The sequence below is a fragment of the Astatotilapia calliptera genome, chromosome 9 (genome assembly GCF_900246225.1).
Source record: "Astatotilapia calliptera chromosome 9, fAstCal1.2, whole genome shotgun sequence".
In the NCBI taxonomy this organism is placed as follows: domain Eukaryota; kingdom Metazoa; phylum Chordata; class Actinopteri; order Cichliformes; family Cichlidae; genus Astatotilapia; species Astatotilapia calliptera.
Genome location: NC_039310.1, coordinates 10,672,853 through 10,689,340, shown reverse-complemented (window position 1 = coordinate 10,689,340; position 16,488 = coordinate 10,672,853). Strand labels below are relative to the sequence as shown.

At 39.9% G+C, this 16,488-nt stretch overlaps 2 protein-coding genes across 4 annotated transcripts in view; one reads left to right on the top strand and one right to left on the bottom strand.

Annotated features, from left to right (window-relative positions):
- abca4a (ATP-binding cassette, sub-family A (ABC1), member 4a) overlaps positions 1–5,760 on the top strand; it is a 31,448-nt gene extending 25,688 nt beyond the window's left edge. For 2 of the 3 annotated variants that reach the window (XM_026179233.1, XM_026179231.1), the window contains 12 exons: positions 889–1,045; positions 1,156–1,279; positions 1,637–1,766; positions 1,907–2,027; positions 2,138–2,200; positions 2,284–2,390; positions 2,541–2,682; positions 2,774–2,908; positions 3,034–3,137; positions 4,064–4,156; positions 4,283–4,532; positions 4,728–5,760. In XM_026179233.1, the coding sequence (XP_026035018.1) occupies positions 889–1,045; positions 1,156–1,279; positions 1,637–1,766; positions 1,907–2,027; positions 2,138–2,200; positions 2,284–2,390; positions 2,541–2,682; positions 2,774–2,908; positions 3,034–3,137; positions 4,064–4,156; positions 4,283–4,532; positions 4,728–4,847 (1,546 nt within the window). In that variant the 3' untranslated portion in view covers positions 4,848–5,760. The remainder of the gene's footprint in view (positions 1–888; positions 1,046–1,155; positions 1,280–1,636; positions 1,767–1,906; positions 2,028–2,137; positions 2,201–2,283; positions 2,391–2,540; positions 2,683–2,773; positions 2,909–3,033; positions 3,138–4,063; positions 4,157–4,282; positions 4,533–4,727) is intronic. The other variant, XM_026179232.1, reaches the window with a different exon arrangement.
- Positions 5,761–5,836: 76 nt separating this feature from the next.
- On the bottom strand, positions 5,837–16,055 carry tecrl2a (trans-2,3-enoyl-CoA reductase-like 2a). The gene is made up of 13 exons (XM_026179237.1): positions 16,029–16,055; positions 12,583–12,633; positions 12,351–12,402; positions 11,734–11,778; positions 8,317–8,420; positions 8,112–8,227; positions 7,830–7,935; positions 7,408–7,480; positions 7,280–7,323; positions 7,152–7,209; positions 6,946–7,034; positions 6,801–6,846; positions 5,837–6,661 (listed from the first exon to the last, which is right to left on the bottom strand). The coding sequence occupies exons 1-13, from the start codon at positions 16,050–16,052 to the stop codon at positions 6,534–6,536; spliced, it is 936 nt and encodes a 311-aa protein (XP_026035022.1). The 5' UTR covers positions 16,053–16,055; the 3' UTR covers positions 5,837–6,533.
- Positions 16,056–16,488: the final 433 nt, after the last annotated feature.

Sequence of the window (16,488 nt, the reverse complement as noted above, 5' to 3'; positions counted from 1 at the left end):
TTCTTCTACTTCTGCGACCGTTTGGGCTGTAACAGGCAGTGTTCATAATGAATGACGCGAGACACACAGTGAAACAGCACGATCGAAGAATGTGACACTGCCCATCAAACAGTCCTCTAATTTAGCTCGATAGTTAGTTTCTTAGTTTTAGATTAGTCATTCTAACTTTTTCTTCTCTTTTAATCAACTGAGAAATTAGTCGTCACCTGCAGTCACTAGTAATAATGTGGTATTGTCACAGCCACATTGTTTGAAAATAGTAAAAATGACATCTAAAGCAGCCAGTCTCTGATGTCTCCAGTTTTCCATAGACATTTGTGTCCTGCAGTAACCTAATGTAATTACACTAAATGTCACACCATAAACTCCAGCCTGTCCTCTAAGAGCTACATTGGATTTGCATTCTTGTGAAATACAGACAAAACAAGAAGAAAGTAGATCTGAATCAAAAGGAAACTTCAAGCATACTTCTTGAATTAATTTCACAGCTGACTGGTTTTCTAATATTGCATATATCTATCACATATTTATTCTAATATTATTTTATTATTGATTGGTTTTGAGTTTGGTCTACATGGGTAGAGTTTTTATAATCTTTCTCTGGTAAATATTTCCTATCATCTGGCCTAAATGTGAGCTACTGCATCACTGAATTCTTATTAAACTCGTGTATATCAGGTTTTCACTACATTGCCCGGCTGGGTCATTAAATACCATGTCAAGTAAAAATATTGCAGCATTTTTGTTTATTTGGCAAAGATTTGGAGAGCACATACTGTCAAAAAAACATAAAATGTGATCTATTGCAGCGTTTTCCTCTCATCAGCATCAAGCACTGGGCTTTCCCTTTAATTGATCCTTTTTCTAATCTCCTTCCTTCTCTCTCAGCTGGTCTGTGACACCCATGATGTACCCCATGTCATACGTGTTCAGTGTTCCCAGCACAGCCTACGTCTCTTTGTCATGTATCAACCTCTTCATTGGCATCAACAGCAGTGCCATTACCTTCATCCTGGACCTGTTTGAGAGCAACACGGTAAGCCCAGTAGGTTTGTTTCTACCACTTCAACCAATTTTAATGTCAAACTTAATTAACAAAAAATAAAAAAATAAAAAAATGTCAAACTTAATATTACACGTTGGGTTTCTATCTAGGCTCTGTATGGGTTCAACCAGCTGTTGAAGAGGGTGATGCTGATGTTCCCCCATTACTGCCTGGGCCGAGGTCTCATAGACATGGCTATGAACCAAGCTATAAGTGATGTCTATGCCCGCTTTGGTAATTATGAACCACACAGACTCATACCCCTCAAATACATGTAGCTATAAAATATCCTACAATGTCTTTTTAATAAAGAGGTCATCAGAAATCTCATACCATACATTTGCCACCATGACCCGAAGCAGCTGCAGTCTTGCTGCAAAGACTGCTTAGGCAACAAGATCCCCTGGAGCAGAATCAGCATTATTGCTATGCAAATGTGAACTAAAGATGCAACATGAAATATTAATGATGTGTATCTAACGGTTCATGCATTCCAGTGTTTTCCACATTACAAAGGCTGGAGAAACTTACATGAAAAGCACCAACTGGGAAAGTAGGATTTATAGGAATTTTGTTTCTACATTTTCTCAGGTGAGGACTACAGTCCAGATCCCTATAACTGGGATTTTATTGGGAAGAACCTGTTCTGCATGGGTGTTGAGGGATTTGTCTATTTCATCATTAATATTCTCTTCCAGTATTGCTTCTTCCTGAATAACTGGCAAGTAAATGTGTTACCAAACTTGTTAGATGCACATGAATAAATGCTATTTGAAATTTACACATGTGATGAAAGTCATTGTCCAGATAACACACCAAATCAAACCATGACTGAGTAGCAATTTTTTTTCCCACTGGCAGGATACCCGATTGCCCAAAGCCTCACATTTTGGATGAAGACGTGGATGTTGGAGAGGAAAGACAGCGAATTTATCAGAGTGGAAAATCAAATGACATTTTACGTGTGAGAGACTTGTCCAAGGTCAGTGTTAGTCTTTATTAGGACACACTGTGGACAACAAAAAAAGAAAACTGATTTTGGAGAAAGATTTGAGTTTGAGCTTTATTTTTGTTCTGATGTTCTCTTGCCAGACTTACACAGGAACAATTATCCCTGCAGTAGACCGAATCTGTGTCGGAGTATCACCTGGAGAGGTTTGTAGAGGTTTGGTTAAACTGATATATGGTACGGTATGTTACCTCTAAGGCTGTCTTTTTCTGCTTCCAAATATCCACAGTGCTTCGGTCTCCTGGGGGTAAATGGAGCTGGGAAAACCACAACCTTTAAGATGTTGACTGGAGACATTAATGTCACCTCAGGAGAAGCCTCGGTTGCAGGTCACAGGTTTGTACATCGCAGTTGTTCCGTGCTGAATTTGAGCATTGATGTCGAATACATTCAGTTGCTGATAATCGCCGTTGTTTTAAGTTTCTTTGATGCTGGGTGAAAAAGAAGGTTTGATACACTTCACCTATCTGCATAAATCTCTCACAGCATTTTGACCAATATCCTGGATGTCCATCAGAACATGGGTTACTGCCCTCAGTTTGATGCCATAGATGAGCTGCTGACAGGCAGAGAACACCTACACCTCTACGCTCGCCTTCGTGGAGTGCCAGAGTCTGAGATCAGCAGGGTGAGATGCAGAACTAGGTCTGACAGTTGATGGATGAAGTTTTATTGTGACATTATTTTGAAATGGGGAACTTTATCTTCTTCTAACTTAGGTTGCAGAGTGGGCCATCCAGAAGCTGGGTCTCTCAGAATATGCAGGTCACAGTGCTGGGACCTACAGCGGAGGTAACAGGAGGAAACTCTCCACAGCCATTGCAATGATTGGCTGTCCTGCTCTGGTGCTGCTGGTGAGTCCAACAATAACAGGATTAGTGGGTTATGAGTGGATATTACAGTTATAAGAATATTAAGCAGATAATGGACAAAATTCAAATGTGCCAAAGCTAATTTGTTTATTGTTCCTGCACTTTAGGATGAGCCTACTACAGGTATGGACCCTCTCTCCAGACGTTTTCTGTGGAACTCCATCATGAGTGTTATTCAGGACAAAAGAGCCGTGGTCCTCACGTCACACAGGTAAAGCATATATTTTAACATAAACAAATACATATGGATAACTGACATATAAAGCAAAAAAATCTGAATGCTTGACTCCTACGTTCCACAGCTGTGTTATGCCGTGGGGGTTTTATGCTGACATGTTTCGTTGCTTTAGAGCAGAGATGTCAAACTTTACACTGTAGGCCACACTTTGATCTTAAATGGTCTGGTCCAGAGAAGCTCCACTTTTTGTCAGTGTAAAGAAGTTCTGCCATTTAATTATTTATTTATATTTAATTTCTTTGGCGTATGAAAGGCCAGAGAGCAGGTCTTCATCAGTAGCGAAAGCTGCAAAAAGGCCTAAACATATAAGCCCTCCTTCGCATTTTCCAAAGCTGTCCAGCGGGCCAGATTGAAGTCTTTACTGTGCCAATTCTGGTCCCCAAGCCTTATGTTTAACACCCATGCCTTAGAGGCATCTTCTGGTACAGTACCCCCAATAATAGGGCAACATGGGTTTAATACTCTGGGCTGTTTTCCCAGAGAAAATGCAGAAAGGAAGACGGAAACGTAAATCATATGCCATAAGTCAGAGATAACCTTACTGCATTATTTTCCTTTGGATTTTGAATTCACACCTGGTGAATGAATTTTGTTTTTTACTCCATAAACCAATGCACAAAATCTCACTAGGAAGCAGGAAGTAATACGTTTGTCACTTAAAAATTCCTGCAGGAAAACCATCCACCCTACTGCTTTAAAGTCCCCACTCCCAGTGTCCAGATAATACATATGCCCTTTACAACTTACGCTGAGGCAATACTAGCAGTGTATGGTGTCCAAATAACTTACAAAGACACTTTTTCTTGTTCTGATCGTCTGATTTCTCCCCTGTCTCTCTGTATTATGTGTGTACACATGTGAGTGAGCACGGCATCTAATTGTTATGATTTTCTTTCCAGTATGGAGGAATGTGAGGCACTGTGTACGCGCTTGGCCATTATGGTTAATGGATCCTTCAAGTGTTTGGGAACTATTCAGCATCTCAAATACAAGTTGGTCATTTTACTTTATTATTTATTCATATAACAAAATACCTGATCTTCATTTTCCTCCTTTCCTATCCACCAATCTTTCAGTAACTATTTCACTAAAAGTGCCAGACTTTTTACACACTTTAGATTTGGCGATGGCTACGTGGTCACCATGAAGATCAGGGCGTCTAAGCCCGGTTGTGCCCCAGACTTGAACCCTGCTGAAGCATTCATGGAAAGTACCTTCCCTGGCTGCATCCAGAGAGAGAAGCACTACAACACGCTACAGTACAAGATCTCCTCATCCTCCCTGGCTAGGATCTTTCAGATGGTCCTGGCTAATAAGGAGAAACTCAAAATAGAGGACTACTCAGTGTCACAAACCACTCTCGACCAGGTAAATAGGTGCAGAAATGCACAACACAATGAATTATAAAATGGAAAAAAGATCTATTTCATTATGTTGCAAGACTTTGCACGTCGGTCATATTTTAACCTCCTTTTGCATTTTGTGCCTTGGCTCCTAATTTTATGGCGTATGTCAACCTGCTGCTTTAATCAAATCTTTGTTTTTGTTTCTTTGTCCCTGCAGGTGTTTGTGAATTTTGCCAAGCAGCAGTCAAGAGAGGATGAAAGTATTGTATTGCATCCAAAAGCTGCTGGAGCCCAGCGATATATTGATACCACACCCATCAAGTCTTTGGGGAGGTGAACTTAATTTAATGAGCTCAGCTGGAAGAGATCATTTTTATGTCATTGGCAGCCAGTGTTCAAAGTCCTATTGATGTGTGTACTTTGAGGGGACTGAAAGCTAGTCGGCATAATCGGGGCCACCTTTTGATTTGAGACAGTCTGCAGAAAAATCCCTCCCAACCCAACAGACACCAGTGACAGGCGCATCATTTTTTGGATGCCAACAGAGGATGAACTTTTGGTTTCCAACTTTTGCGGAAAAGAAGTCCTTTGTGTTTTAAATCCACGTTTGATGGAGTCTTTTGAATGTTGCAGTCGATCTGTTGCATCCTCTAACCTCACAGCGCAGCCTGTGAAGAAGTCGATCCCTTAAACTGATTTCACTCGTGGCAAAAGTGCATGCTGCTCGATTTTGCTTCTCCAGTAAACAATGTTAGCGGGCTTTGACTTTTTGGAAAATGTGGAGCATTTCTGTGCCTGCCTGCTATTTGTTCCACGTTCTGCTCACCTTTTAGGCCTTTAACTGATGAAATATGAAAAAAACAACCTGTAAAGAAAGGGTGTGTAAAGAAAGCATAGATTGTTTATATATATATTTTTGCTTCAGATGCCAAGCAAGATTCACTTTCACTGCCTTCTTTAGATATGTGGAGTAAGGGCTCAGAGAAGCAAAGGCTTAGCACCTTATTGATGCAGTATTACTCGAAGCATCATGAGATTTATTGGTGATCTGTGTAATACAGCTCATAATCATTACAAAATCCTTCTTGCGCTGTTAAATACATTTCATTAATATGATCTCTTCATGCCATTCATTTTTAATTTTTGCGCTTTGTCCTCATGATTTGTTTGCAGCACCTAGTGTCATTAGAAGATGATGACGTGTTTCTGTGAGGCAGAGTATAATAAATAATGAAGTGCGTTTTCTTTAAGATGTGGACCTTTATTCAGACCTTGCATTCACTTTTATAACTAAAAAAAGAACAGTTTTAACCTGAGATTAGGCAATATAGGCTTGAGAACTGCAGCACTTATCACTGACTACCTGATAAAGTCTCTGTACATTAACGTCAGTACAGTTTGCACTTCTCTGGAGAAAACTATCTGAGATAAGCATTAGAAGGGCTTAACTTTAGCGTGATTAAACACCTGCTTTATCAGCGTTCCTCCTGAGAGCTTAAAAGTGATGTCGCACTCTTAAATGGATGCTGTGACATTTCAAATTTCTTCGTTTGCTTCCGCAGGCACTTTATGATGAGGATGAGGATGCTCAATTTCTTTCACTTACATGTAACTAGAAAACTTTCATCTCGTAATAAAAAGCAACAACGTATGCTAACAAAGCAATATGCAGTCAGCACTCCTCGCTGGTTTCTCAAACACTCCTTAATATTCTGAAAGAATCAAACATAGAAAATCCAAATGTTAAAGCGTAGCTAATATGACAGGAAGAACTCTGAGTTTTATCACAATGCTAAATCAACCTCTGAGAAAGAAATCCAATCTTCTGTTGATATTAAACACTGCTATTATTGCTGACTTTAAAGGTTTCCGGCATGTTTTTTAAAGCCTTAAACACGTAAACAGCCACATTATTGCTCTGTTTCCTCCTAGTTCGGCTCATTCATTTGTAGACAAAATTGCATAGTAGCAGCAGCAGCAGACTTCTTTGTTTCTTTGTATGAGGTTCATGCTTTAAGCCTTATCAAAGAATCAGAGGTATAATAGCCACTCGGAGACTGGGATAGTCCTTGAATTCCCTGATGTAGGCTCTGTGCTTTCCTTTGGCCCAGATGGTCATCTGAATAAACCCCAGTAATGTGTAAAATGCCACTGAAAGACAAAATATACAACATGTGGGGATAACCAAGAGGACTATGCAGGCTTTCTCATCAACCATACAGTTCCACAATGGATTATATTTATGGACATGCTCACTTGGTGACAGCAAAAGGTGAAAGGAAGCTCATACCTGGCAGACACTGGGTCATGATAGAAAAGCTCACCCAAGCTCCAACCTACAGTGTATGTCCAGTGTGCAAGCAGAAAGTGAGATTATGCTCAAGCATGAATGAAAATGTAATGCTAGATAAACCGTTCTGAATGCTGCGTGTTACCTCGTATGTGTAGTTTGGGCAGGATACAAAGAAGAAAAGCCAGGTGAAGGGGTTCTTATTTGGCATAGGAAATCTTCTACCCTTGGGTCCTGCAAAGATAATTCGTCCAGTGAACGGATTACATATGTATAATTTCATTTTACAGTATTTGAATTGATGGGTGACCCTGCTTCATCCATGAATGTTAACAAAGCTCAGCGACTCACCATCTCCCCTGAGCTTATTCAGAGTCAAGTGAATGGAGAAGTTGCCCATTTCACACATCTAGAGCAGAAATAAACAAATCAGGAGTCTGTATATGTGATATGCCATGTGTAATTATTAGTATACGTACCACAAATAGAATTAGTGCATAGTTGACTTGCAGTTCTCCGTATGCTGTGGAGAAAGACAGTTTGGCTTTGATATGATGAAAATACAGGAGAAAAACATGTTGTATGTGGCATACTCGGACTGACTTACATGGAGGCGTATAGAGAGGGTGGTTGATATAGTAAGCCAACCATGCTGAAAACCCCCAGTAATAGGCACAATTCTGAAAGACGAAATGAGCACATACATAAATACTTAATGTGAAAATGATCAGTGAAGTTCCAGTCCTCACAAAGATACTGTGTAGAGACTGCAAGTTGTATTCTGCATTGCCAAACGAAGCTTTGTTTAGCTTTATTATGACATTCATGAATTATAGTGCATTCAAGGACCTTGTGTGGATGGGCATTGGAAACTGGCAGTGGTACGTGCTACATGCTTGTAGCTATAAATAAACATTAAAACATGAAAAAACAAAAACTGGTGCAGGACAGTAAAAATGAGGCCACACACTGTGAAAGAGAGGAGCTTATTATCAGAGGCTCTCCTCTTTAACTTTAGACGTACCTCACCTTGACTATAGTCCTGAGAGGCATGGTCCCATGTGAGAAGCGATGCACAAAGATTGTCTCTATCAGCCTCTTCGTGTAGTGGAAGGTATGACAGACGCAGGCCAGTCTGAGAGAGAGAGCCGAGGGATAAGACTGGCTTCTGGCAACAGGTCATTCTCTTGCATAGTACATGTATACGTATATATAATAGTTAGAATAGCATGTTTTCATCATAGAACAATTTTAATTTAGCCGTGGCCTGTCGTAATTTGTGCTGTAGTTGATATTTCATTTTCAACGTACGTGACAACAGGGTGGGGGCTGGAACTAAGTGCATATCTGTTTGAGTAAATGTAGGGTATTCGAAAATAGAAGAGGAGGTAGCTCAGAAGGGGCCCGATATACTCTGCAAGAAACACCTGAAAACAGAAGAAAAGATGACTTTCTTTTTTAATGTGTCACAGATTAAAAAAAACAACTGCCAATATGCCTGTTGAATTAATCGTACCATAGTCCAGCCTAATTGTGGACCAAGATCTTTGAAATACATGGTGGCAGTGGTTCCCACTGGTAGATTCTGTAAGATTTCATCATCTCTGAGTGATTTTCCCTCTGTATAAGAACAAAAACAACCTTTAGGCAAACAAATCCATCTGGAAAAATACCAACAAACATTTTTACTATTCAACAGAGATCATCGCCTCTAGAATGTGGGCTTGAGAAATGGACAAAACAGCAGAAATCTTCATAGTGACACAGGCAGCGCTGTGCAGAGTTTCAGGTTTTCAGCACACGTTCTCTCTACCTGCAAGCTCCAGGGGGCACGGCCACAGATAATTTGCTCTACTAATTGGGCAGCATTTTTAGAATATCCTGAGGGGCAACTGACCCAAATAGATTTGAACCAAAGTTCTCTTGTCTAATTCTTAGCAGCCAGGTAGATCCCAGATATTCAAGACTAAAGCCTTCCAACATCATACATCAGGTTAGGCTGTATTTGCCTTTACAGCTTTAATTTGGGCTGAAATGGATGGAGCAGTGATGCATATTAAATGGTCTTTAAAACAATAAAGGAGAAATGGACAAAAGATTTCATAGTGGAAGCAGCACGCTGAAATGTATTAATGGTTCACTGCTCACTGAAGTACAGGATGGGTGTAAAGATAAATATGCCAGAACTTATTGGATAAACTTTTATCAATAGCAAATGATCCTATATTCAACCAAGGATATTTTTAGGGTTAGGAGGTGGCATATCAGAATCAGAATCAGAATCAGAATCAGAAAGGGGTTTATTGCCAAATGTTGAGCAGGTTTACAACATTAGGAAATTGCTGCGGTGCTTCAGTGCAAACATAGTGTCATAAATAGCACTTAAATAGACATGAAAAAATAAAAGTAGGGATAAGAATTAAAAGTGCTACGTAGAAAGATATGTGCATGAGATATACATGAGATATATACATGAGAATAAGAATTAAGAGTGCTACGTTGAAAGATATATACATGAGTGCAGGTGGTGATCAGTGCCAAACATGGAATGATGCAGTGACACAGCGTAGGGTCATGTGTTAGTGGTGGGGACAGTCATATGGTTATTGTTCATGTGTCCAACAGCAGAGGGGAAGAAACTGTTCTTATGGCGAGAGGTTCTGGTGCGAATGGACCGGAGCCTCCTGCCTGAGGGGAGCAGGGGAGCAGGTCAAACAGATATCATCAGTTTTCTGCATTAGTCTGTTTGATTAATCAAATTTTTTGCTTGACAAACACTAGACAGCGTGCACCTGCAGAGGTTTAGTTTGTATTTATTTCATTTACATCAGGTTAGATTCAATGGTGAATCTGAATTAGCCATAAGTGTGGCTGAAAGAGCACAGCATAGAGCGCAGCATAAAGTGCTGTGTGAAAAAACTGAATGTGGCTTGTAGTGTAAAGCACTTTGAGTGGTCAGCAACACTACAAAAGTGCTTTGGGGACTGAAGATGTGTGATCCTCTTTATGCATTCTGGATGCATTCTGGATGCATCCAACTGTAGGTTATCACAAACCTTTTACCTCTGACCTCTTTCTGATGGACTTTAGCTCTCCATCAAGTCAGGAGCACACCTGAAAATACTGAACTGACAGCACCAAAGATACATTTAGAAGTCAGGTGTAGGCTTACTTTCAGAACTGTAACTAGGAACTGTGTTCCTCACACGTACTTTTCTTTCTACGGTATACTAACATAAACCTTCTCTGCCATGGAGGTGATGTTTTTGGTAGTGATTATGTGGGTGTGATTCTGTCTGCAAACATGATAGCTCAAAAAGGTTTCAATTAATGTGTGTGGGGTAGCATAACATAAGCAGCATGGAAAGTGATAGGAACACGGCATCTGCAGACTGTTCAAGCTTCTTTTAAGTGTTCTTAATTTTCCCCCTCCCACATACCTGTTTTACACATAGGACCTGCACAAAGGAACACACAAGTATAACCAAACTACATAAACAAATGAAAGATTCAAATCAACTAATGATGAAGTGACATTTAGCTTTGAGAACATTTGCACTGCTGTAATGAGTATAACCAATACTACCACAAACAGACCCGGGATAGTATGCAGAGGTGAGGTTACATGCGCTGTGTTTACATTAAAGCATTATGATTAGATAACAGAACACAAAATAACAATATATGCAAGTAACAAATGGTAAATGAATTCAGTCCTAGCCACTTTGTCACAATGTGATAAAACTTTTTACTGGTGTAGAGCGGGGTCGTATTAACAATCCACTAAAATGTATCTTATATCCAATGAGGTCATCTGAAGTCTTCATGGTCAACTTAATGACTAATTAGTCAGGAAAGTGACAAAAAACCATAGAACTTATGCCTTTTCCTTAAAAAATGCTTTTGCCTTTGTTTGTACTGAAAACATTTAGAACATCATATCAATGTGGGGGATTCTAAATATCACATTATAATTATCACATTATAATTTGGATCTAAATATTATTCACATTTGACCTCTGACCTCACTTTTACGTTTCAAGTCTGCCTATCTGTCAAGTTGACCTCCAAATGTGTTACATTTTTAATGAAAGTATAATATTATACAGTAAGCTTGAGTTATTCATGTCCAGTTATTTACAAATCAATACTTGTAAATAAAGTAAATATCTGCTATGCTTCCCTTATCTGATTTTTATTGCACTACAAACTTCTTAAATATATATTTTTTAAAAAAAATCAAAGAAACCAAAGTATTATATACAAAATTATTCCCTTAAAAGTAAGTAGCGCCCACAGAGTGAGCTTCTTTGGAAGATGTTTGTGCTCTCACAGTGCTTCTTGTTTAAAGCTTTGACTTTATTGTGGCATCCAATTTTGCATGTGTATCTAAAAGTTTATGGCCTGGAAAGTACAACACAATCTCAGACCAAACATTTCTACGTTCCAGTTTTTGTTGATTTATTGCAAAACCCAAATTCACAGCTTGATTCAAATGTACTGAGCTAGACATACAGTATTTAAGTCCCACCCCAGTTTTGTAAGTGTAGCATTGCAAAACAGCAGTACCTGAGGTGATGGATACAGACCAATACAGACGTATCTATGAATAAATGAGTTTTAACTAAAATCAAGAGTATTTGTAGAGATGTTGGCCTTTACGACGAAAAAAGCTCTCATACTTATCTATACGGGTACTTGTGGGTAATGATGTCCAAATATTTTAGACAGTTTGAAACTTGAACTGAGTAACCAGTCTTGACACTTTGGGGCCACATTGCCTTCTGTAGTGTTTAATGCTATAAAACACACACACACACACACACACACACACACACACACACACACACACACACACACACACACACACACACACACACACACACACACACACACACACACTAAATGCTAGATTTACAACACAGCCACTTACTTGGATCAAGCTTCAGGGCCTGTCTTGCTGGATACCAGTGAGGATCTGTGCCGATCAAACGAGCACGTATGCACACACAAACACAGTCGCAGTGTTGGACATAGCTGGTACCGCACACACAGTTTTTTGGCCTCAGGCCCAAAAATAATTGATCACAATGGAATAACGTTGAGCTCTGCTACTCTGATAGATGCCGATGGCCTTGGGCTCAGCAGACATTTGGTAACGTTTCTGACCAGACACATGCTGATGACAGAAGCACTGTGGGCTTCAGAGAAGTAAATAAAAAATTGTTTTTTAGAAGGACAGCTCTCTGGTGAAGAGATTTAATAGGAGGAACTGTAAGATTTTTCATTCAGAGATAGTGTAATAATGTTTTTTTATCCAATAACCACAAGTTGAAGGATTTGTTTACAGTAAACATGCAGTGAAAGATAATAAAGAACTAGGAGCACTGATCTTCTGTGTTTTATTGAATTATAGTATAACTCAAGTCTTGTTCTATTTATTGACAGGGTTCTAGGTAACAGCAAGACTAACAAAATTACAGCCACATGTGCTTCTAACAAATCTAAACAGGCTCATTTGTGCGCTACATTACTATTATAGGCACTCACATGATTTGTGAAAAAGGCTCTTTATGTCTCCTACTGTCGAGTGGGGCTCCACCTTAATGCAACAGAAAGTTTACAGTCAGTATAAACTCAACTTTATGTCAGACTCAAGCACTAAATACAAAGCACTGTGTCAATGAGATTGAAAAGTCATTTTCATGTCCTTATTTATTCATAATTATAAACTTAAGACGTATCCTGGGGGCCTTTGAATTGTGTTAAAATGTCAGCATACCTTGTCTAGAAAACAAAGCTGCTCCCTTGTCTTGGCATCAAGAACTTCCACCTGAAGAAAGAAAATGAGGCACCTTTATAATGTATATAACCCACAGAGTAAAAGCCAGATTTAAGATTTCTTTTCAGCTTTGTTGATCACAGTAGCACAAGATTAAACTCTATTGCTACTTTTAGTTATGTATTGCTTTCTTGCAGCTGTAAGGTAGACATTGTTGCACATGTAATCATCACTGTAAAAACACAATTTGAATAAAATATAAACGCCTCAAATAAAATGTGGTCACGTCTGCTCCTAAAATACCTACTGCAAAGTGTGTCCATTTGTCCTTAGTGATATGCTTTCTTGCACACATGCTTTCTTTGTTTTCATCTTAATTAGACCATGTCAGCGGTGATGTATAGCATATGCAAGGAGGGTGGGTGGGTGGGCCCACAATTTGCTCTGAAAGCACTCCATACTGTGCTGCTCAGCAGAGCTGTCCTAGCTAAATAGGTTCCTTTACTGGACAGTGTAATAACCTGCTAATGGGTATCTGAAGATTTGCTGAGTGCACAGTCACAACAGAGGGAATGAGGATGAGGAAAAGCTCAACATAAAAGCCATCAGCCTCTTTGGATAGAGTGAATGAAGTTTTATAGGACATTTAATTCATACAGAGGTTTAAGTAAAAAGTTTAGCTGCAAACCTCAGTGTTCCATATATAAAATGATTATTTCACCCTTTCACTCTTTGCGATGTGTGAGGATGCTTGCGGGATCTGGAATCAAATCATGCTCATGTCTCAGCAAAGCGCATCGTGGGAGATGGGATTGTTTTGCTTTCCATCTGCCAGCTTTCCCAGCTGCATTCTGGTGGCACACGCTGATGTATTAGCATGCTGGTAAAGAGCATCACGGTGTCGTTGGGCTGCACACTGTGCACTCAGATGTGCCATGGCTTTGTAAAACCGATCATTAGGATTTCCTGTCCTCCTGTGCGGGCGGCAGTGCTGACAGCACAGGTTGTACAGAACATGCACATGCTTGCAGAGGCCTTGGGGATGCAGGGGAAATTTAAGTAAATGTTTAAATAAACATTTATTTTATGTTTGCTGGGTAAAATCTGAGAAACTGAGCTTGCCAGCTTTTTAATTAAAAAACAAACACATATTGTCTTTGGACTAATATAACTAACTGATAAAACTGGAGAAAACTCTCATCCATAATCTTCTTCGTCTTCTAGCTGTTCCCTTTAGGGGTCCCCACACCTGCTCATCTCCACCCTACCCTCCTCCATCTGCTCTGCTACATCCAGCCCTCTGCATGTCTTCCTTCATCCCTGAATCTGCACAGCAAAATCTCCAGTGTTAAATTAACACTAGAGAGTGTCTATATGGGTCCACTCCTCTGAGTGTTAAATACAACACTGTTGAGTGTTAAATTAACACTTTTGACAGTGTTATATGTTTAAAAGTAACCTAGTCAGTTTTGAAGATTAACAATGGCTAACACTGAGCAGTGCTGATTTTCTAACACTGGAAAATAACTCAAAATGTTAGAAATATTCCAGTGTTAGAAAATCAGCACTGCTCAGTGTTAGCCATTGTTAATCTTCAAAACTGACTAGGTTACTTTTAAACATATAACACTGTCAAAAGTGTTAATTTAACACTCAACAGTGTTGTATTTAACACTCAGAGGTGTGGACCCATATAGACACTCTCTAGTGTTAATTTAACACTGGAGATTTTGCTGTGTGTGGTCTTCCTCTTTTCCTCCTGCCTCGCAGCTCCATATTCAACACCCTTTGTCAAGTATATCCATTGTCCCTCCTCTGCATGTCCTTCTCTAACTTTGTTTCCAAACCGCTCAGCCTGAGCTGTCATGCTAATATTTTCCTTTCTAATCACAAATCTAATAATCTCTGGCACTTCCAACTTGGCCTCCTTTCTTTTTATTAGTGCTGCCATCTCCAAACAATATATCATAACAGGTTTCACCAGCATCTTTATACCTTCCCTTTCACTCTTGCTGCCATCCTTCTGCTACAAATCACTCCTCATACTTGTCACCACCCGCTCCACCTCACCTGCACGGTCTCCTTCACCTCTCATGTGCACTGTCTGTTGTTTTGGATGGCTGGTATTTAAACTCATTAACCTTTCACCACCTCTACTCTTCATAGCTTCACTGTTCAGTTTAGTTCAATTCAGTTTTATTTATATAGCACCAGTTCAACAAATCCCCTCAAGGCTACTGTTGTTGTGAGCTGTCTTCCTCCCATTCAAAAACATGTATTCTGTCTTGCTTCTACTGACTTTAATTCCTCATCTCTTCAGTGTATACCTCCACCTCTTCAGACACGTTTCCACCTGCCTCACAATCTCACTACAGATCAAAATGTGACCGGCAGACATCACAGTCCACAGACTCCTGCCTGACCTCATCTGTCAGCCTGTCCGTCACCAGTGCAAACAAGAAGGGGCTCAGAGCCAGTTTCACTTTGAACCCATCTGTCACTCCTAGCGCACACCTCACCACTATCTCGCTGTCTTCATAAATGTCCTGCATGACCCTCACATACTTTTAATTTTTTTAAGTTTTATAAGATAGACAGACTATCTAGACAGTTTCTCTTTCAGTCAAGGACAGTAATTCACCTCTTAGTTTGTCTTAAATTTTTCACGTGTGTCTGACCCTGTACACTACACACAAATAGACACAAATTACAGTCCACTACTTAAATGGCTGTTTCATGAAGTTGAAAATGACGTTTCCTAAGTGAAGGATGAAGTACGTCTGAAAAGCCTCCAAGGCATCAAGGTAAAGATACTCTCTTAAATATTGTAGTGCCAATCTAATGGCAGCCTGAAGTTAAAGGAAAGTTAAACATTACGGCAAATGTGCCTCCATCCTGCAAAACCTCCTTTTTTCTTATATATCAGAAGTAGAGGATCAGTACCATTTTTAAAACTGTCCAGTCAGTGTGAAGGTGGATTTTCTGGCTGTCTTACTGTAAAGACTGGAAGCTTAACTATTTCCATATTTTCCACTGTGACTCAGTTTTTTCAATAACAGCTTCTGAGAGCATGGCACACTTCCCAGAGCATGTTGTAATTAGCTCGAGTTCATAGGCCTGCTGCACTTACAGCAAATTACTTGTCTGCTTCTTCATTAAAGCTTGTCAGGCCCTTAAGCCAAAACTGAAGGCTACAGAAAAATCATAGAAACACCACCAGCTTTGAGCTTATCTGGACAATAAACTTGGACTTTATAAACTTTCCGATCCCTTTAGAACAACATGTAATATTTTCAGCCTTGTTAAGTTTTCCCCAAATTTGGCTGCACCTCTTATCACTCTGTAGAGTCCTTTGGTCAAGTGCCTTTCAGTAACTCACTCTATCAGGAAGTGACAGTTGCCCGTGTCATTTATTCAAGTAGCAGTAAAACTGTGCATTGGCTTACCTCAAAGAAGGTGGTCCGGCTCATGGCGGTGGCTTATTTTTGATATGTCCTCTGTGCACACGGTGAAAGAATGGCCTTAACTATTAGTATGAGCAAACAAAACACATGCACAGATCCCTCTCACACATGCAGGAATTGCTCCTCTCCTTTCAAAGACAAACCCTGTACTGACCCTTATTCTTCCGAGTCTTCACCACGCTCTCCCTCTCTGTCTCTCTCACCCTTCCTCTCTTTATCCGTGATAGTGCTGGGAACACAGAATCACTAGAGGCACTGTAGAGATCCTGCTCGCGGTCTTACTCTTGATTTTCTTTTCTCCAACTTCCTCCTCCCCCCACCTCCCTCTGTCTCTCACTCTGTTTTTTCCCTGTTTGTTAAAGTATCTTTGGAGAACACTCTTGGCTCATAAGTCTGTGTTGGCTCATGTGGCCACTGGAAACTGAGATGCTCAAGGAGTGGA